Source organism: Camelus ferus, chromosome 17 (assembly GCF_009834535.1).
Source record: "Camelus ferus isolate YT-003-E chromosome 17, BCGSAC_Cfer_1.0, whole genome shotgun sequence".
Taxonomy (NCBI): Eukaryota; Metazoa; Chordata; class Mammalia; order Artiodactyla; family Camelidae; genus Camelus; species Camelus ferus.
Window position 1 is genome coordinate 8,799,363 of NC_045712.1, and position 18,353 is coordinate 8,817,715.

General features: G+C 42.6%; 1 protein-coding gene across 11 annotated transcripts in view; it reads left to right on the top strand.

Moving 5' to 3' along the window:
- The window catches only part of FOXP1 (forkhead box P1), a 549,899-nt gene that overhangs the window by 451,824 nt on the left and 79,722 nt on the right, over positions 1-18,353 (top strand). For 10 of the 11 annotated variants that reach the window (XM_032458004.1, XM_014560759.2, XM_032458007.1 and 7 more), the window contains 4 exons: positions 3,661-3,798; positions 4,811-4,900; positions 10,232-10,385; positions 15,760-15,964. In XM_032458004.1, the coding sequence (XP_032313895.1) occupies positions 3,661-3,798; positions 4,811-4,900; positions 10,232-10,385; positions 15,760-15,964 (587 nt within the window). The remainder of the gene's footprint in view (positions 1-3,660; positions 3,799-4,810; positions 4,901-10,231; positions 10,386-15,759; positions 15,965-18,353) is intronic. The other variant, XM_032458000.1, reaches the window with a different exon arrangement.

Here is an 18,353-nt window from a genome sequence, read left to right on the forward strand (position 1 = left end):
CTCTCTACTCAAACAGTTAAGGTAGTTACAGTATTGGGGATATAATTTTTTTTTGCATTGTATTTAAATTGTCATTTGAGAAAGGAATGAAGAATTAGCTTGAACTTCCAGTTAAGGCCTGAGCCCTGAAGCACCCAAAAACATCAGAAATTTATGTTTTTGTCTCAAGGAGGGTAAAGTGGATGGCATAGAATCGGGGCGGTGGGGTGGGGCACAGAGGGGGTTAGTTTTCACTGAATACTCTGAAAGAGGGGCTCATAAATATTAGAGCGCCGTAGTTAAAAACTCACATGACTGTTTTAAATACTATTGATTTAAACCACTGGCTGGATTTTATGAATCAAAGTGTAATTTCTAAGCTCTGGCCATATTTCTCAATGCTGAAGCACTGTCTCTTGTGTGCCTTTAGCGGCTTTCCAGACATTCAACACAGGATTAAATGATAGTAGTTACAGTGATCAATAGGTTAAGACCAGTACAATCACTCTTGCCGCTAATGACCTCAATAGAAATGGGCAATAAAGTGTGGGCTGTAATAGCCTCTTGCTGGTGCTGCGTGCCCTTTGATTCCTGGTATTAGTAGGGACTAGCTCCATGAAAAAGTTGGACGTTGAGAGCTAAGGGAGTGGATATGTAGGCTATAATTTTTAACTGTTTAAAGCCTTACACTGTGCTCAGATTTTTTTTTTTTTTCCTTCCCCTTTTCTACCCCACCGTGGTTTCTGGTCCATTTGGATCTGTTTGTTAAAGCTTTCCATAACCGACTTTCATGACATGTTGGAGCAGAAACTTTGGGGAAATCTTCAGTTTTATTGCGTTTATAAATTAAGCTCGAGGCCACTTTGGAGTCTCAGAGCTAACCGGTGTGAAAACGTGGTTTCAGATAGTAAAAGCAAAGCTGAGGCTGTCAGGATATAATAGCCCACTTCTGATCATTCGGAGACAGGGCACTGGGCTGGAGGGTTACTCTGACTTCTTGCTCCTTTCCCTCCTTTGGCTCTGCCTACTTTAAGCGTTTTATTACTCATCAGCACCTCCATCCAGATGTCCAAAGGGAGAGAGAAGGGGAGACTCAAGTTCATTTTACTGTTCTGTAACGTGACTACCAAAAAAACTGAATAAATAACTATGGGAAGAGGAGATTTAAACTGTTGGCTGTATGTAAGGGTTTAAAAATTATCTGTGTATGTCAGTCCTTTTTTTAACTTTTTAAATCTATTTCATTGAAGCATAATTTACATATGATAAAACGTACTCATTTTAAGCATACAGTTGGAAGGATTTGGGCAATTGTATCCATCTCTTTGATCACCCCTACCCCCTCAAGATAGATGACATTTCCATCCCCCTCCCCCACCAAAGGTTCGCCGGTGCCCCTTTCTAGCCTAACCTTTCCATAGTTCTTTAAAAAAATATGACCAAGAGATTGTTTCTGTGATGGCTTCTGTTATAACACTGTTAATTTCACGTTCATCACCAGCTTAGATCTTACACCACCCTGTTCCTGTCTGTTTTCCTGTTCATCACCCTCAGAAATTTGGCTCAAGAATATTTATATTGTACATCATCCAAGAAACGCAGAGGAAAAAAGAATCCTTAAACATGGTTCTTTTGTTTGCTTAATCAAACCTCCCTGTATGGTGATGCAACTCTCAAGGAAAAGTAAACTTCTATTGTGATATGTTGGCTTTAGCAGCTCAGAAGATAGTGATTGGCACCCACTACATATTGACATATTCAAAGAGTTTCTTCTGTTCAAAGGCAAGGTAGACTAATTGGAATTAAGTTATAGATGGTGAGATGTTTTGCTAATGTCTTCTTGGTGTTTGTCCTAGACTAAACGCAAGTTCACTGTTCCAGTCATTGGTGATATTTCGTGCTGCGAGATATCTTTTTAAAAGGATAATTTATCCATTCATATACATCTGTCCCTTTTTGCATATAAAAATACTCAGACATGCCCATCTGTTTTAAATTACAGTGTATCTACATCTACACTTAAAAGGCCACTGCAGTGGGAAGAATTCCGTTGTTGACCTTCCAGAGTTGGGTTAATGAAAATTTTCAACCGTTCTAGCTGGTGTTTTCCAAACAACGCGAAACTTGCGCATAAACATCCTCCCACACAGAACATGCCCACAACAACAGTGGGGGATGTTCACTGTACATGAATCTGACCTTCAGGAACCATTTTTAGTTCATCAAAATTAGTGATGCTGAGAAATCGGGACATCAGTGCATAATGACTGTGAAATTAGGAATGAGAGCTCGCTATGCAAATGACAGGACAAATCATGTGAAAAAGTCAAGATAAACTGCATATTAAGACATTATGTTACATAAAATTAATACTGCATTTCTCCCTTTTGCTTACTGCTCCCCTGAAAGATTTTTTAATTCTTTTATCTTCTGATCAGCTATTGTCTGCCGGATTTTTTTTTTTTAAGTGGCACACAGGCAAAGTGCAAAACATGTTATTACCTTTTATTGTAATACATGAGATGACAGCAGATCCTTTTTAACAAAGTATATCCTTTACTGCTTCCAGCTTCTTGCTGTCACATGTTTGATTAGAAACCAAAGAAAAGTAAGATGCTTAAGTATTACTGTTAGAAGACATACAGGTTTTGTCTTTTCTTTCATTGTTTTTTTTTTTTTTTCTTTCCTTATCTTTTTATTTGGGGGGGTAATTTTTCATGAAATAGTCTTCTTCTGTTACGGGGACTGACAAAATGGTTCTCATGTAGTCTGCAAATTAAACACAAGTGCAGTGATTATTTTGAATAGCTAAATTACATTCTAGAAAGCTTGCAGAATTCATAGCATTGTCATTAGGTATCCGCTTGAATACAATTTGTGTAACCTTGGCCAAGACAGCCTGTCATTTTAATGTCAGTGTTTTATCTGAACAAGACATCATCCTTTCAGATACAGTGTGCAGGTTCCTTGCAGAGATGCCCGTGCAGAAACGTGTTAACAGTTGCAAATATGAAAAGCTATCAAGTTCATCACTGTAGCTGTTTGTCACTGAAATGTCATGGAAAGCGGCTTTTAATGGTATCGCACATAATGCGAAAGAATTGAGACATCTGTGTGCTGGGTGAACAAGGAAGGGTAAAAGGCATCAGAGGAAGGGGCTGTGTTTTAAGTTCAGAAGGTGCATCCAAGGTTCAGTTGCCCACAGGACTGAGCATTCCTTCATTGTTGTTCAAATCCCTGTTCAGAGGAAGTGGATGGTATTAGCTCCAGCCGCAAAAATTCTGGTTCCCATTTGCCTACTTCCCTGGAAAATGAAATTCAAGTTTGCATTAACTTCCTACATCTCGTTGTGACCAAAGACTCATTCTAAATTAGAAACTGAGATTGTTCTAACCTACTCCAGGTAGCATTTATTAACCCATTACGCCTTGTCCGCTTGCAAAACTATTGGGAACACGTGGCTGCAAGGTTTTCTTCTATTTTTTCTTTATTTAAAATAAACAGCATGATCAGTTAAATAGGGGGTGTTGGCTGCATCCCCCTCTGGAGAGATGCACCGTGTGTGGGAAACTGGTCAGTCCTTGAGGCAGGCTGATGACGGTCTGCCCCTGTGCCTGGAAGGCTGAGGGCTGTGTGCGTGTGGTTTCCTGGCTTCCCATTTATCCTTCATTAACGTTCCAGGTTCCCGTGTCAGTGGCTATGATGACACCTCAAGTTATCACTCCCCAGCAAATGCAGCAGATCCTCCAGCAACAAGTGCTGAGCCCTCAGCAGCTCCAGGTTCTCCTCCAGCAGCAGCAGGCCCTCATGCTTCAACAGGTAATGGTCCTTCCTCCTCCCCAGCATCCCATGACCCCCGGGGCCCATCGCTTCATTCCGAAGTCCCCTCAGTGGAGCAGCTCCTTTGCCCACTGAGGAGTAAGCAGAGGGCGTCCGTCCCAGCACAATCAGTTGCATTTGCATCCCTGGAAGAAGACACCCTCGGCCCAGAGCAACGAGGGTTTGGGCCTGGAGAGGACCCGATGGACTGAGATTAGGGCTGTAATTGGACTTGGTAGAAATAAGATCTTTTAGGCTTTAGAGGGGGCTTTACGCTCTTTTATTTGGTAAGCCCAGAGGCTTCTAAATGGTGTGAATCAAAGCAAAACGGGGAGCACGTCGGGAGCAGGTTTAAATGTGACAGCTCTTGAAGTCCCCATCTCAACTCAGCAGCTTACGGAATTTTTCTTTTAAACATCAAGTAGCATCTCAGAGTCGGTTAACTGTAAGGTGTGGAGTTGATTCTGCCCCTTTCACGGATGCCAGTGCTGAAATGACCTTCCCGCTGCCCTTGGGCCGTGGGCACCTCCTAGTCTGACCTCATGGGCACCTGCATCGAACAGAGGAGATTCAGTGCCACAGTAATGGGAGCTGCTGGGATGCGGTCCGGGACGCAGAGGGAGCCACCCGCATGGCAGTCCCACACGCTGAACCGACCCCCAGCGCCGCCCATCCCCATCACTTAGAAAGGAGGCACATGGTTCACCAGACTCCCCCAGCCAGGGCATTCTGTCTTTGTTGTACAATCAAAGGTCATTCCTTGCCTTATTTTAATTAGTTTGTGTAGAAAATGGTATGTTTTTCATCAGTTCATTTTGGAGATTACTTTTCAAACAATAATGCCAAGAATAGTCAGCATGTGCTGAAATTTATTGTCGAGTCTCAAGCTAAAGGTCAGGCCGTTGCAGATAAAAGGATGCTGTTTTTCAAATCCCAGTTTGTGTACGGCACCAAAAGGGACAGTGGCTTGACGCTACCCTCTGTCACTTACCGTCTTCTCTTTCCTTTGTAGCAGCAGCTTCAAGAGTTTTATAAAAAACAACAGGAACAGTTGCAGCTTCAACTTTTACAACAACAACATGCTGGAAAACAGCCTAAAGAGGTACCGACAATACATATTTTACTTTCAAACCGCAGATCCCAGAGGACTATCTAGTGGCTATTAAACTGTCAGTCATTTTTTAAATGATTGCACAACTGAGCTGACTCTATCGCTTCTCAGCTTTCAGACCGAGAGTTATTGTCCTGTTTTCTTTTAGATTTTTCTGGGTTCCATTTGCCGACTGCCACATATTTTATAACCCACCCTGCAGGTGTACCTCGTGTCAGCCCCGAGCAAAGGGATCGTGGACAGACCCTTTAGGGCTCCTTTTGCAAACTTGTACCACTGAGGGCCAAGATCTACCTCGGGGAGGTGAGGTGCTCCCAGTAAAAATTCCACTTCGGTGCATGATTGATTTTCTTTTTTCTTCCCCCTCCAACTCAGAGAACTTGGGTGTGCAGTGATGGCTTGTTCATTTGGAAGAATAATCTTTTACCAAAAAACTTAGAGCAAGATTCAGAACATCCCCCGGCTCTGTTGAACTTCTTCCTGCAAGTTGCACATATCACAAATGCTGAAGGCAGGCTTGGATCACATGTGTCTTCTTGAGAAGAAACCGTGTAGTGCAGTACTTTGTAGGTGTACACGCTGATTGCATGTCCCCCCGCCCAGTTAGGTGACTCTATTCCCTCTGTAAATGGGCAGGCCTTCCCCGGGAGGGTTTCTCTGTACCTTCTGTGCCGTTCCATGTGGGTGACGTTCAAGGAGATGGGGGTATACCTCTGCACACGTATGCGTTATCGTGACATCTTTCTATCCATTCCAAAGTTATCCGATGGAACTTACCTCCTCGTGTTTTCACGGTGGACTGGAATTCTTTCCATTTGAGTGTTCTCCTTGGAATGACAATTTATAGTTTGATAAACAGCTCACCGTCCCACTTAACAGCTGCCCCACTGCCCCAAAGCAGGCAACCACTTGCTTTCTTAGAAGGCGTCCTAGCCCGTGACGCTGGTCCCCATCCCTGTCCCTCGCACAAGCGGAGGCCGGGAAGCGCTCGTCCTCCACCCTAGGGATGACCCAGACATTCTCACTTTGCCGGCTCCTCCCTCCGCACAAATTGGGTACATTTTTCCAGGCCCTGCCAAGTTTTCACCCTGGAGTCCTTTTTAGCAGCCTGGATTTAAACCCCTGCAGAGTAGGGGCAGTTTTAGGGTGAAGGGGAGGAGGGGAGGAGGTGTTTTAATGAAAATGCTGACACAACCTTAAGTCCGGTGGTGCGCTACCCGGTGCTGCTATAATAAAAAAGGGACCAGATTAAAAAGTGTCTAAAATGTAAATCTAAAGGACTAACAGTAATTAAAATGGAAATGGCACAGGGAGGGAAGGCATGTAATTGTGAGATATCACTGTGCAGAAGGCTCTCAGCTTTGTTTTGCTGGCTGTTTTTCTAATTCAGTAGGGCTTACTCATCAGTGGCAGTTCAATGCGCGTTAATGACTCTGGGATTGCAGGCATCACTCTGGACAAAGAAATGATTATTGTGCGGTCAAAAGAAGTTCAAAGACAAGAAGGGAATTTCAGTTTTTTCCTTAGAGATCCACATTCAAGAGCATATAAATTAAGCCAAATGTTAAAAACCACAGTCTGAAAGCTGACTTCAAAGTCACAACTCTCTAATTAATGAACTGCGAGCCTCAGTTTGGACAAGTTGTGGTTTGATGCGCCCATAAATCAACATGACAGGCCTGTTTCACAGTCTCAGACAGTGCTTGTCACTGAGTCACATCAGATGTAAACACAGCAGAAAAAAGAAGGGATATGAAGGAGGTGCAATTGATCAACAGAATTGGTAAAAACCCACTTTTGAAGCACATTATGCATGATCACAGGAAATGGTTACAGCCTCAAGAGATTTCCCCTTCTGCTGTTGCTTTTTTGAATCAGATTTCTAACAGCCTTCAAAAGGGAGAATAAGAATTATGGAGTTTCTCCCCTGTGGCTCACAGGCAATAACCCCCTGTTGTTATTTTGTGCTGCTTTCTTTTCAAAGGCCTCGAAATTTAGTTTTTTAAAGATCTTTAACTCTATATTTGAAGACAAACAAAAAAGGGCCGCACTGTCATTCTTATCAGTTACCAGGGATTGTGTTTTTCCTTTCTGTTGCCACTTCTGATTAACCTCTTATTTGGTCTGTTAGACATAGTTTGGAATGCACGTCTGCATGCTGGGAAAACATGAAAATTCAGATGAGCGCCGAGGGCAGATCAAGAAACACGAAGGCGAAAGTTACACAGCAGAAGGAAGGATAAAAGTTAACTCTCCCAAATTGCTGCTGTCAGAAAGGGGGCATCTCAGGCGCCGGAAGACGGTGATGGTGTCAGAATTTGGGAAGGGAATGTGGAGGAGAAAAAGAGAATGCTTTGTGTCTGAACGAGGGGAAGGTTGTGGTTACATCACAGTAGCGTTTAGCACCTCCAGGACACTGGGTTTGTTGTGGTCATGCTTCGCTAGCCATTTCCAGGGCAGAGGTAATACAGAAGATGTTGCCTGCACATCCTGAGGGCTGGGCAGACCCAGACCCGCGGGCAGGTCTCCTTGGATTTCACTGGTCTCTGCCCCTGAATGTGGCCAGGACCTGTTGTCTCCATGATTAGGAGATCCTTATGTTCCTAAGGTGAGGAGGGAGTCTGCTGAAATTACCATGCAGGTAGTGGTCCTTTTGTACAACAGTGAAATAGATTTACATGGTAGTAATTTCATGATCTGGACTGGCAGCTATGATTTTAACAGGGTTTGAACTTGAATGTTGACAAATGGAACAAATATATTAATTTACCGAATCCCCTAGGCATTAGTGGCTCATAATTTTGAATTACCCACCCTACCACTCCTTCTTTTTTTTGGGGGGGGGGGTGTTACCTCTGCGCTAAGACCCCTGATCCTTGGCTATAACAATATACTTCAGTCTTTTTTTCCCCTCAGGTTGCCCAGAGATGTTTCCTTGAGAAAGTTCAGCTCCATGTTGAGTTTAGACTGAAGAACTTCCTTGAGAGATAGATACTCTGTAACCCTGTACAGCGAGTATTTAAGTGATGGCTCATTAATATTTGACAGAACGGGTGTGGAAACCAGAAGGCAGAATTAATTTTAAGTCCAGGCACAGGCTCGCGTGCACACACGCGCGCGCACACACACACACACACACACACACACACACACACACACACACACACACACATATCCCACCCTGTGCCTGTGAGGTAGGCTAAGTTGATTATTTTAAAAGGGCCGTTTGTCCTGGGCAGTTATGACAGTTTATGTTAGGCAGTAGGGAGGAGCCAAAGAAAGGAAAACAGACCTTTGACTGCAGCTCCAGGGAGGGGATCCGAAATACCAGGTTTATCAGGGCATTTTAGCATTTTAGCACTGACTACTGACCTGTCCAGGGGACTGCAAGGAGACCTTTTTTGTATGCATTCAATTGTGAGAAGTAAACAAACGGGCTCGTATCCTGTGTTTGGTAACTGGGTGGGGAGCACAGTTTGGCAACCAGTGTTGCTTTTAAATTCTTTCTTTGGACAATGGGCCTTGTATACTTTTATATCCTGGCTTTGCAAACGTGGACAGCTCTCAGGAGCTTTTCCTAGGGATAGCCACGGGGACAGTAGAACAGCCATCAGTCTTTTCATATAAATACAGAATCTCTAAACATTTCACTTACAGTAAGACAGGAAACACCCTCCCCAAACTCCAGCACCCCACCTTCATGCTTTTCTACTTCAAGAACAGCTAATTCCCTGATCTTTTATTGTATCCGTGTTGTGTTTTTCCTCTTCCTTCCCCTCCCCCTTCTTTAAATGTCCTGAGTTACTGTCTGTTGAAGAAGTGAAAAAATCATTTTGACATGAGTATCAGTATCATTGGGTTTTACATTAATGTGATAACTTGGGAAGGGGTGAACACAATTGGATCATTTTATGCATGCTGTTCTTAAAATGAAAACATGGGCTTTTCATTTAAATTTATTTAAATTTTTGTTGTTAGTGGTATAGAATTTGTTTTTTGGAGTGAAACTCAATTAACTTTCTCAGTGGCACGGTAGTAAGTCTGAAATTGGTTGCTAATATGAGAATGATGGTTTTTGCTGTAAAATAAACTACATGGAGACCGAAAGGAAACCACCATTTTTCTCTTCCTTTGAACTTTGCGTCAGAAGGTCTTGATATATATACCATTTTATGGGATGTATCAGATCAAGGTCACATGTTAGGTTAAGTGAATGCAGTTGTTGGTAAAGTGTAGTTATGAGAAGCTCTGAAAGGGTCGTGTTTGTTTCTCTTTTTTCCCCTGGTTCCAGCCCTCTCTTCCCAAAGAAGGGTTAATTTTCCTTTCATAATTGTAAGCCATAACATGGCTAAGACCTCCACCTCGATTTGATTCCTAGTAGATTAAGGATATTAGATAATTTCCTTCTATTTATTGTAATACTGCACTGTATTATCTTTCTATCACTCAGATAATTACTGAGGAAATCTACATTAATTTTTTTGGCTGGAGCAAGGCCTGCTAAACACAGGAATGATGTATTGATGTTTTACACAACAAAAGTTTTCCTCCTGTCATTGTCCAATCAGCAGAGAGATATTTATCATATCGCAAAGCCCCGTCTTTGCAAGAACAAAGCGGGCGGGGAGGCAGGACCAGCCAGCAGACCTCAGGGTATCTGAAACTCAAGTCAAGTTCAGGCATCTGAAGCTTCAAGTGTCCTTCATATTCCACACCCACAGTCGAGCACGATGTTGTTTGCTAAATTATGAATGTGTGTAATTAAAATCTAGTGGCTGTTTCTATGAAAGATTTACAATGTTATTTCATCGTTTGTCATGGCTAATTAACAATATTAGATGAAGTTTTTCTTCTTCAAAGGTCTGATTTTTTCTCATTTATTTATGTCAGAAGTGATAAACAGAGTAGTTAAAAGCTTCTCTCCCCATCCAGGCAGGGACAAGGACACCTTGTTCTTCCACACCTCAAAGGTTCAGGGTTCAAATCCTTGCAGGCCTGGAGTGGTCCAGCCTTCCTGCTAGTGTGGACAATTCAAACTTTCCAAGGTTAGGAGTTCACATCCCCAAAACTCAGGCCTTTCAAAGAGTAGGAAAAACTGACTTGACTGGTGATTTTTCTGCGGGAGCAGGGAGCAGGAAGGTCACACAGCTTGTCTTCGGAGGTGAGGTGTTCTGTCCCTTTTAAGCCAGCCTGGACGCTGAGCCTCCACGAGACCCTGGTGACCGTTCCCAGTACTGGACGATGACGGTGTGTCCGGAAACGTCCATTTTAACCTTCCTCGGGCGGTAGCCATCTCATTTTTTTCTTCCTGATTTCTTACAGCAGCAGCAGGTGGCTACCCAGCAGCTGGCTTTTCAGCAGCAGCTTTTACAGATGCAGCAGTTACAGCAGCAACACCTCCTGTCTTTGCAGCGCCAAGGCCTCCTGACAATTCAGCCGGGGCAGCCTGCCCTTCCCCTCCAACCCCTCACTCAAGGTAAGCCTTGATGATCCAGGAGGTGCCGCTGTCTTGAGACTCTGGGGGCAGAGGTGGTGGGATGTCTCGTCCCAGCTCATCGTTAAGGAGATGGTCCATTTAAAACAGGCAGCTACCAACTTAGAGAAGAAAGCTGGATGAGGTAAGAATGATGGACCTTTACGGAAGCTGGAGTGCCCCTTGACGCCAAAATGCAGGCGTAGGGTGGTCTGAAGGCTTAGCGGTGTCAGAATTGTTGCCTGTTCGTTGAATAAGAGAAGGTGCTGCTCTGACTGAACATCCTCGTGTGATCGTCTTGCGTTTTCAGTTTGGTATCACAGATGCGTTTTCTTGAAGGCTTTTTGTTAAGTCATTTTAAGATGTGTTTTTGCATCACATAACTTGTTCTGTTCTAAATCTTAGTAATGCTTTAGAAATGGCACTTTTTAATATCTAGGGAGAAAGTTGAGTTTATTTTTCTGTAAATGATTAAGATAAATCTCTTTCTGTGACAGAAACCAAAGTTGTTACTTGTCACGTTTTCTCTTTTCTCTTTTTTTTTGCATTCCTCTGGCTATTGGCTTTTGAGCAAGTTAGTTCTACGCCCATCAGAGCAGGTAGCACGTCCATCTCTGGCTCTTTTTCAAAATCTAGTTCCCTGAAAAGGAGCAAGATATCATGGATTTTAAAATTTCTTTTGAAAAGCCATTGACATGTTCTTCCAGTGGGTGTGTGGGACAGCAGAAACAAGTGAGTACTCTAGCTGTTTTTAGCAGCTCTAACTTTCACTTGTGTACTACGCTACACAAATGGATTATTCAGAGCCAGAAAGAAGGAAGGGAGAGAAGGAGAGAAAAAAAGAGTCGTGCCGTGTTTTGAAATGCAGTTCCCCCACCCCACACATGGTATGGTAGATTTCATTTGCCTTCTCAAGTGGACTTGGACATACGTGTATATATGCCTTCAGGGCTGGTAACTGAAGCCTTTGGTGTCTTGGATCCAGCTGCCTTCCGAAGAGGGTTCAGAATGTGGAACCTTCTTGTCCCCTCATGATGCTTAAGGCATGCTCATGTGTTCAGTAACTTTTGATATCAAGTGGAGCCAGCAAGGCATGTCACCATTAAATCTTGACTCTCTTGGGTCCACCACACCCAACTTCTGTCCCTTCTGGGGTTTTCTGATTTTTGTTTATGTTTTTAATGTTGGGACCCAGGGCTTTTTCCTCCTCTAGCTTCCCTCTTGCCCCTCCCCGCCTCTTCTGCCATTACCGTTCGTCCGTGAGCTATACAATCAGCAGCTCCACTGCTGTCGAAATAGAAGGTCTGGTAACTGAGCAGTGCCAAGGGGGGAAGAAAGGACACATGGGCTAGTGCATTTTTGCGCTGGCAAAAATGTTACACCGTGCATTAACTACACCTTTGGGTTTATTGTTGGAAACATTGCTGGCTGTGCTGACACACCCACCGGACTGGGCTTCCACCTCGCTCATCTTTTCCCACCGCTCCTGTACTATTACGTTTGCTCACTAAGGTTCATTGTTATAGTACATCAGTTAAGCTGTCCAAAAGAGGGCAATTGGGCAGTGACAAGACAAGCTCATGTGTAATGTGAAAGAAAAGAATGTGGTGATGCATGAAGTGTAATCTCTGCTGTAACATATCAGAGACACCGGTAGGTAATTCACTAGTCATGGCATTGATTGATATGGTTAGCAGTCTGCTCTAACTATTCGCCCCCGCAACATTAAGAAGACGCATATTTACGGTCTAAGGGGGTTCCTTACATGTGCCCAAGATGCATAAACGCAAATGTAAACATTTCTGGAGTCAGCTTCTTCCAGTGAAGTGAACCACCGGTGTCGCTGCCATCTTTCTTGTAATCGGGAGGTTGCTTTTGCCTCCCCCACCTCCCACCCAAAGAGGCTAGAGAATTCAGTCATGTTGGACCAGAGCACAATTTTTTTTTATCAGAGAGATGATAGCTTAAAACTGATGTCATTATGAGGTTTAAATCAACTTTCTGCTTGCTTGAACATGGTCACCTGGGTATGGGTGTACAAGGACAAAAAAAGGTTGATCAACTCTGTTTGTCTTTGAGCCAGTGATACCTGGGGTTATAAAATTGAGTTCCATGAACGGTAATCTGTCAACTGTCCCTGCAACATACATTTTTTAAACCTGTGTCTGCATTTTCTTTTATAATGAAGGGGCCAGTTGTCCTGGAAAAAGAAACATAGCAAGGCCCAGGGTTTACATGTTAAAAATGCTGGTAATGCCCACTTCAGGAGACAGTCATCATGATTCTTTTATATACCTGCTTATGGTCTTGACTAAGTTGCCTTAAACATGCACGTAAATATCGAAGCATAAGAAAGAGACAGAGAGTACTGTTTTGAAGGCTCTTTTTTTTGTTGTTCCCTGAAGGTATTAGGTTATGAAACGGAGGGACTTTTCTGATGTTTTTAGGGCTATTGCAGGGCCTTCTCTCTCTGTTACATAATTAGCATGTCTGTTTTTTCCTGGTCTCTCTAATCGTCTCATCCTCCTCAGCACCTGTAATTCCACATAGAAATACACATTTAATATCATTCTGGCTTTTTAATTTTTACAAGGTAAATAGAGATAGGAGAAAACTACATTCCTGTTGGTGTAGCTGTTAATGGATTGGTTGAATCTGCTCTTACTATTCTGATCCACCATTTCAGATGAAATGCTTGCTTTCTGGAAATTTGATATCCACTTAGTCTGATGAGTGACTAGCTTACCTTTTCTCTGTCTTAATTCTGTCACAAGATCTTGGTTGTCAAATAACAGCATCCTTGGGTAGATAGTATTCATTCAACTAACAGTTTAACATCACTAACAAGGTGTAACGTTGACAGAAGAGACCGATTTGACTGCCTTTCTGTAAGTCTGATGAGAATGTTCTTAAACGTAATTATCACATTGAAGTTTGACCCTGAAGGATGCCTTGTTGTCAGTCAGTGAGTTACTATTTTATTTACCATTTCCCCCTGTGGATGGTGAAATTGACTTGCTAGCTCATTGGACTCTCAGGGGAGGAGAGTCACGCTGATGTGCTCTGTCGGCGTAACAAGTGTAACAGGACATTCCTCTCTGTCTTTATGTGCTGGATAAACAACCTACTTTTGAAACAGCTTCAAAGTTCTGCTTTCCTCGGAGGGAAAGTGTTAACACAGTTGTTAGAAACCGTGGTGTGTTCTTCCTTCTTCCTGCCTCCTGTACAACTGACCCAGAAATCAATTAGTTTGAGTTGAAAAATAGGAGGCTTGTTCTTTTCATGTGCATTTCGTCCCCAGAAAACAAAACTTGGTGTTGACTTGTGTGGCCTTATATCAATACGCTATCATCAACAGACAAGCCTAGTCACTGTTGTTTCAATTGAGTAAACAGTGGTCCGAGGGTCGGCTGTCTTTGCAGGTAATTGTTGGTGCGCAGACATCAGGGGTGGCCTGTGAGCTCCAAACACATCCCACATGTCACTTCGCAAGGTGTTTGAAAATAATAGCCCAGATGCAGCAGAGTCGGACACCGGATTGTATAGTGACCTTTCCTTTTGTTTAATTTGCCTCCAAGGTTTAATTTCAGGGGACAAGTAATAATTGAATATGCCTAATAACTAAATGCTCATTTGGGACAAAATCCATCAAAATATAATTGGCATTTGATTTTTATGAAGGAAGGAGAAAACCGACTTGGCTGTCGAGGATGCGTTCTAAGAATATCTGACCACTTAATGGATCATTTGAAGCCTCCTTTATAATATATATTAATTGCAAACACTTGAGCATTTGAACATTTTCGTGGAGAACCGTTAGGAGAGACCAACTGTTTTTGTTAACTGCTCCTCTCAGAAAGGCGGGGAAGGTTATTGGTCTGCTCTGCAATAATTTACTCCTCTTTGATATGCAAACGATCCACGGTGAATATAAAAAAAATCCTATCAGACTCATTTCACAGTTCTTAACCACTCGGATTCTCTGGAGTCCATCGCCTCATTAGACCAGTGCTCTCCAATGCTAGCATAATTAAAATCTTTAACAGTTTAGCAAAGTAAAGATGTTTGGCTGATCACATTGAGATGATTATCTAGCCATTGTATTCTAAATGACAAAAATAAATTAAATTTAGACCTTGGCATTTTTTTTTATTATGTGTTTCAAATGAATATAATGCACACCGCCTCCTTTTTAAATTCAATACCTTCGGTTTGGTAAGAAACATGCCCGTTTCGGTTACTGCTACACAGGCAGAAAATGGCAGGCTTTCTCGGATAGCTCCGTCCCAGCTGATCGAAACAATGGACCGAGATCCAGACGTCCAGTGCGTATGCAGCACCGCCTTGTGATGGCCAGGATTTCTGATCTCTTCCAGGTTGTCCTACTAGGTGGTGGCTGTTGTCATTTGCCATTCAAAATATTCTTCTTCTGTGCATGTACGCACTAGAATATGCCTTGAGGTAGGATTTGGAAATCCTGGGCTGTAGAGGCATGCCGTTCAGAATAAAGGCTGCAGGCCTGCAACGGTGAGATTGACATACTGATTTTATCTCTTCTTGGGGGAAAAAAAAAACAGGCTGATGCTTCGTCCTTGAGACGCATGTCCATTTTGGCCCCCTTTTAAAACAAGAGAACCTTATTGCTCCAAGTTTCCTGCACATTTTCGTTTCATTCTGCAATGGTTCATTAGCATGGATCTAAGAAATGACAGTAATAATAGTGTTACTTGTAGAAAAAGTTATACAGTTTTTCAGTAGACACATCCATCAATTAAGCATGTGGTACTAGAAACCGAAATTAATGAGGAAGATAGGTGTGTTAATGAAATAATCATAGTATAATCAATTTGACTGTTAAAAGTTGAAAAGCATTTCAGGAAGACGATATGAATTCATAATTTATGTCGAAAAGTGATTAATAAAAACTGTATTTAATAACAAAGCTATTTGTCATCATTTAAGACTTAAGCACAAAAATTACTCATTTTGTGGTTCGTGTTGTCATAATAGTACAGTCGAACAAATTTATTTTGAGCCCGTCTTTGTGTCTAAAAATACAATAACATCTATCTACTTTTTTCCCCCAAAGATCTAGAAACAGCAGGTTGCATGGAGGCAGACTGTCTTTGCAAAGTAGCTGTGTTTTGAGTCCCCTTCACAAGTATCTTTTATGTGTGATGAGGGCACTTCAGGGGGAGGGCACGTCTGTTACTACTGTATTTGCCTTAGTTGAGAGGGGAGGGGAAAAAAAGCTGCATGCACCAATAAAACCCCCCCTTACACTAGGCTTTGTTTACTGACTCTTTGATTTAATTACTGTTTGAAGAGGACGGAATTAGCTGTTAATTGATTTAATTATCCAATTTGTTTGTTTCAGGCATGATTCCAGCAGAACTGCAGCAGCTCTGGAAAGAAGTGACAAGTGCTCATACTCCCGAGGAAGCCACGGGCAACAATCACAGCAGCTTGGATCTGACCACGACATGTGTCTCTTCCTCTGCCCCTTCCAAGACCTCCTTAATCATGAACCCACATGCCTCTACCAATGGACAGCTCTCAGTCCACACTCCCAAAAGGGAAAGGTAAGAACCAGCGCCTGAGATGTGTCCAGAACCGTCTGTCACTTTGGGGGTCGGGTGGCCTGGCCTCGCCGGATCTCAGCGATGCCTAATTAGACCCATGTGACTTGAGTGTGCACATAATTACTCAAGAATGTATTCAGTAGGGCTTGGGTGTGAAGCATCTAATGACTGTCACCTCTTCAACATGGAATTCGCACTTGTGTGCATCAAACCTAAGCTGAGGGAACCCAGGCAGAGGCTGTTAGCTTCTCATTGGGTGGGTTGGATTTCCAGGCTTCCAGGCTCATTACTCTTCCTGCCAAGTGCTCGCTCCATACAGGCTGATTTCCTTGGCTTGAAATGCCTTCTAAGGGCAGAGCGGTGTCTGCCGTGCGCAGTTTTGAATCACGGTTTGAGAAAAGATGGAACTTACACTACTCTGCCCTGCCCTCCTTGAAGGCAGGGAGCCCGTCTTTTTCATCATTGTGTCCCCAAAGCAGTTGGCCTTTTTTTTTTTTTTTCCTAAAGGAAAGCATCAGTGAAGGTTTGAAGGATGGAGAGGTGGACAGAGTCTGTGTAGACACTCACAAACATACACAGTGGGCTTTCTCCTGGTCATGGGATGTCTTGTAGCCTTGACTCAACTTCCATATTCTTGTTTGGAAGTTGAGACTTTATATTTTTAAGTTGCCCTGAGCTTCACTTTATGTTAGTGGAGGCTGAGGTTGTTTGAAAAATCCAGAATGCATCATGTGAGCAGGCAGTTCTAAGAAAACGAAGCTGTTAATCCGTGTTACTAGACCTTAGCACCCAGAAGCATTAATACTACTGTTCAGTGCTTTCCCAAAGTTGAAAATATATATAATGCTCCTAAAATTAAAAACTTTTTTCACTTTACTATTTTTAAACTGTTTCCTGTGTATTTCATATGCAGAGTTTCCACACGCAGAAGAAAAGAAACCTTAAAGGTAGTATGTGATAGTGTTATTTCCATCAGGAAAAACAGAGTCTTTGTTTTGTTTTTGAATAAAAGTGACTCTGAAAGATTTTTTTTAGTTATATTTTTCACTCAGGCGGTTACGCAGATCATTTCATATATGTCTGGAAATACTGAACATTAAGAAGCCCACTGACTTAATCGGCTGCGCGTCTTTCTGCCAGCAGCATTTTATCCATTTAGAGCCTTAATAATCACAGAAAATACTTTCTGTATTTTTGTGTGTGTTTGTGTGTGTATCACAGTCAAACGTAAAAGCCATAAGAGGTTTCCAGACATGAGATTACATATGTTTTAGCCAAATCAGTGTGGAGTTTCTGTGACAGACACAGAAGAGCTAAAAGAGGCTTTTAACTTAACTGGTTTAGAAGAGTTTGGAGAGCAGTATGGTGGACGGTAAGAGTCAGTTTGGAGCCACTGGGCCACAGGTGGCTTCTTTTGTTTCCAGTGAGGGTAGATTTGTATGTTTGGAGGCCACTCTTAGCTCTTGCCTTATAATCTCTTAGAATGTCTTTGTAATTAAAAAAAACAAAAACAAAACTCGACCTGAGACAGCTCTCAGAGGAGGGGTTCCAGGCCGTCGTCCCCTGCTGCATTTGCTTTCGGCGTCCTGAGGCTGGTGCTGTCCATTTACTGCCGAGGGATTGAATTACGTCTTTATCCATAGGCAGAGTGGGAGGCCAGAGGCTGAAAAATGCCCACTGATGCACTTAAGGTATTTGTTGTCATCTTGTCGGCCACTGTGGAGCCTGCCCAGATCTTCTGTGACACAGAAACCGCTTCTTGTTTAGATTCACTGTGCTCTACCTCCTTCTCAAAGGTTATATACATGGAGTCAGGTGGTAGATTAACAGTGAAGCAAGAAGGAGAAGAATAGCCCTTTTCATGTCTTAAGGTGCATTTGAAGGTAAATGGATCTAAGAGACAGTCTGATTCCAGGAGAATAAGTTTGTTGGATTTCTCCTTTTGTGGTCCTTATTTGTCTGTACACGTGTTGGCCTTAATCTTCATTATGCTACCTGCCAGCATGAGAATATGGATCAGAAAGGAATTTAGATTCCACTGAGACTTCATCTGGATGTAACAACAGGCTGACTTTTCCAATTGTGCAGCAACTCGGAAATTATATGCTGCTACTTCATCTCGATCTCTCAGTTTGTTACCTGGCAGGTTCCTGGACATAGCTGGATTTGAAAAAAAAAAAAAAAAAAAGTCTAGTCAGCATGTTTTAATTGAATGTAGCAAATAAGACAACTGAACATGTTAGGTGGAAGATGATTCCAAAAGATAGAAGCTTACAGAGCTGATCAGTCAGAATTCACTTGTTAGCCAGCTTTGTATGTAAGGACTTACAATGAGTACTTACGTGGTTTTACCCTATGATGGTTTATGTTCAAATCACATGTGTGATAT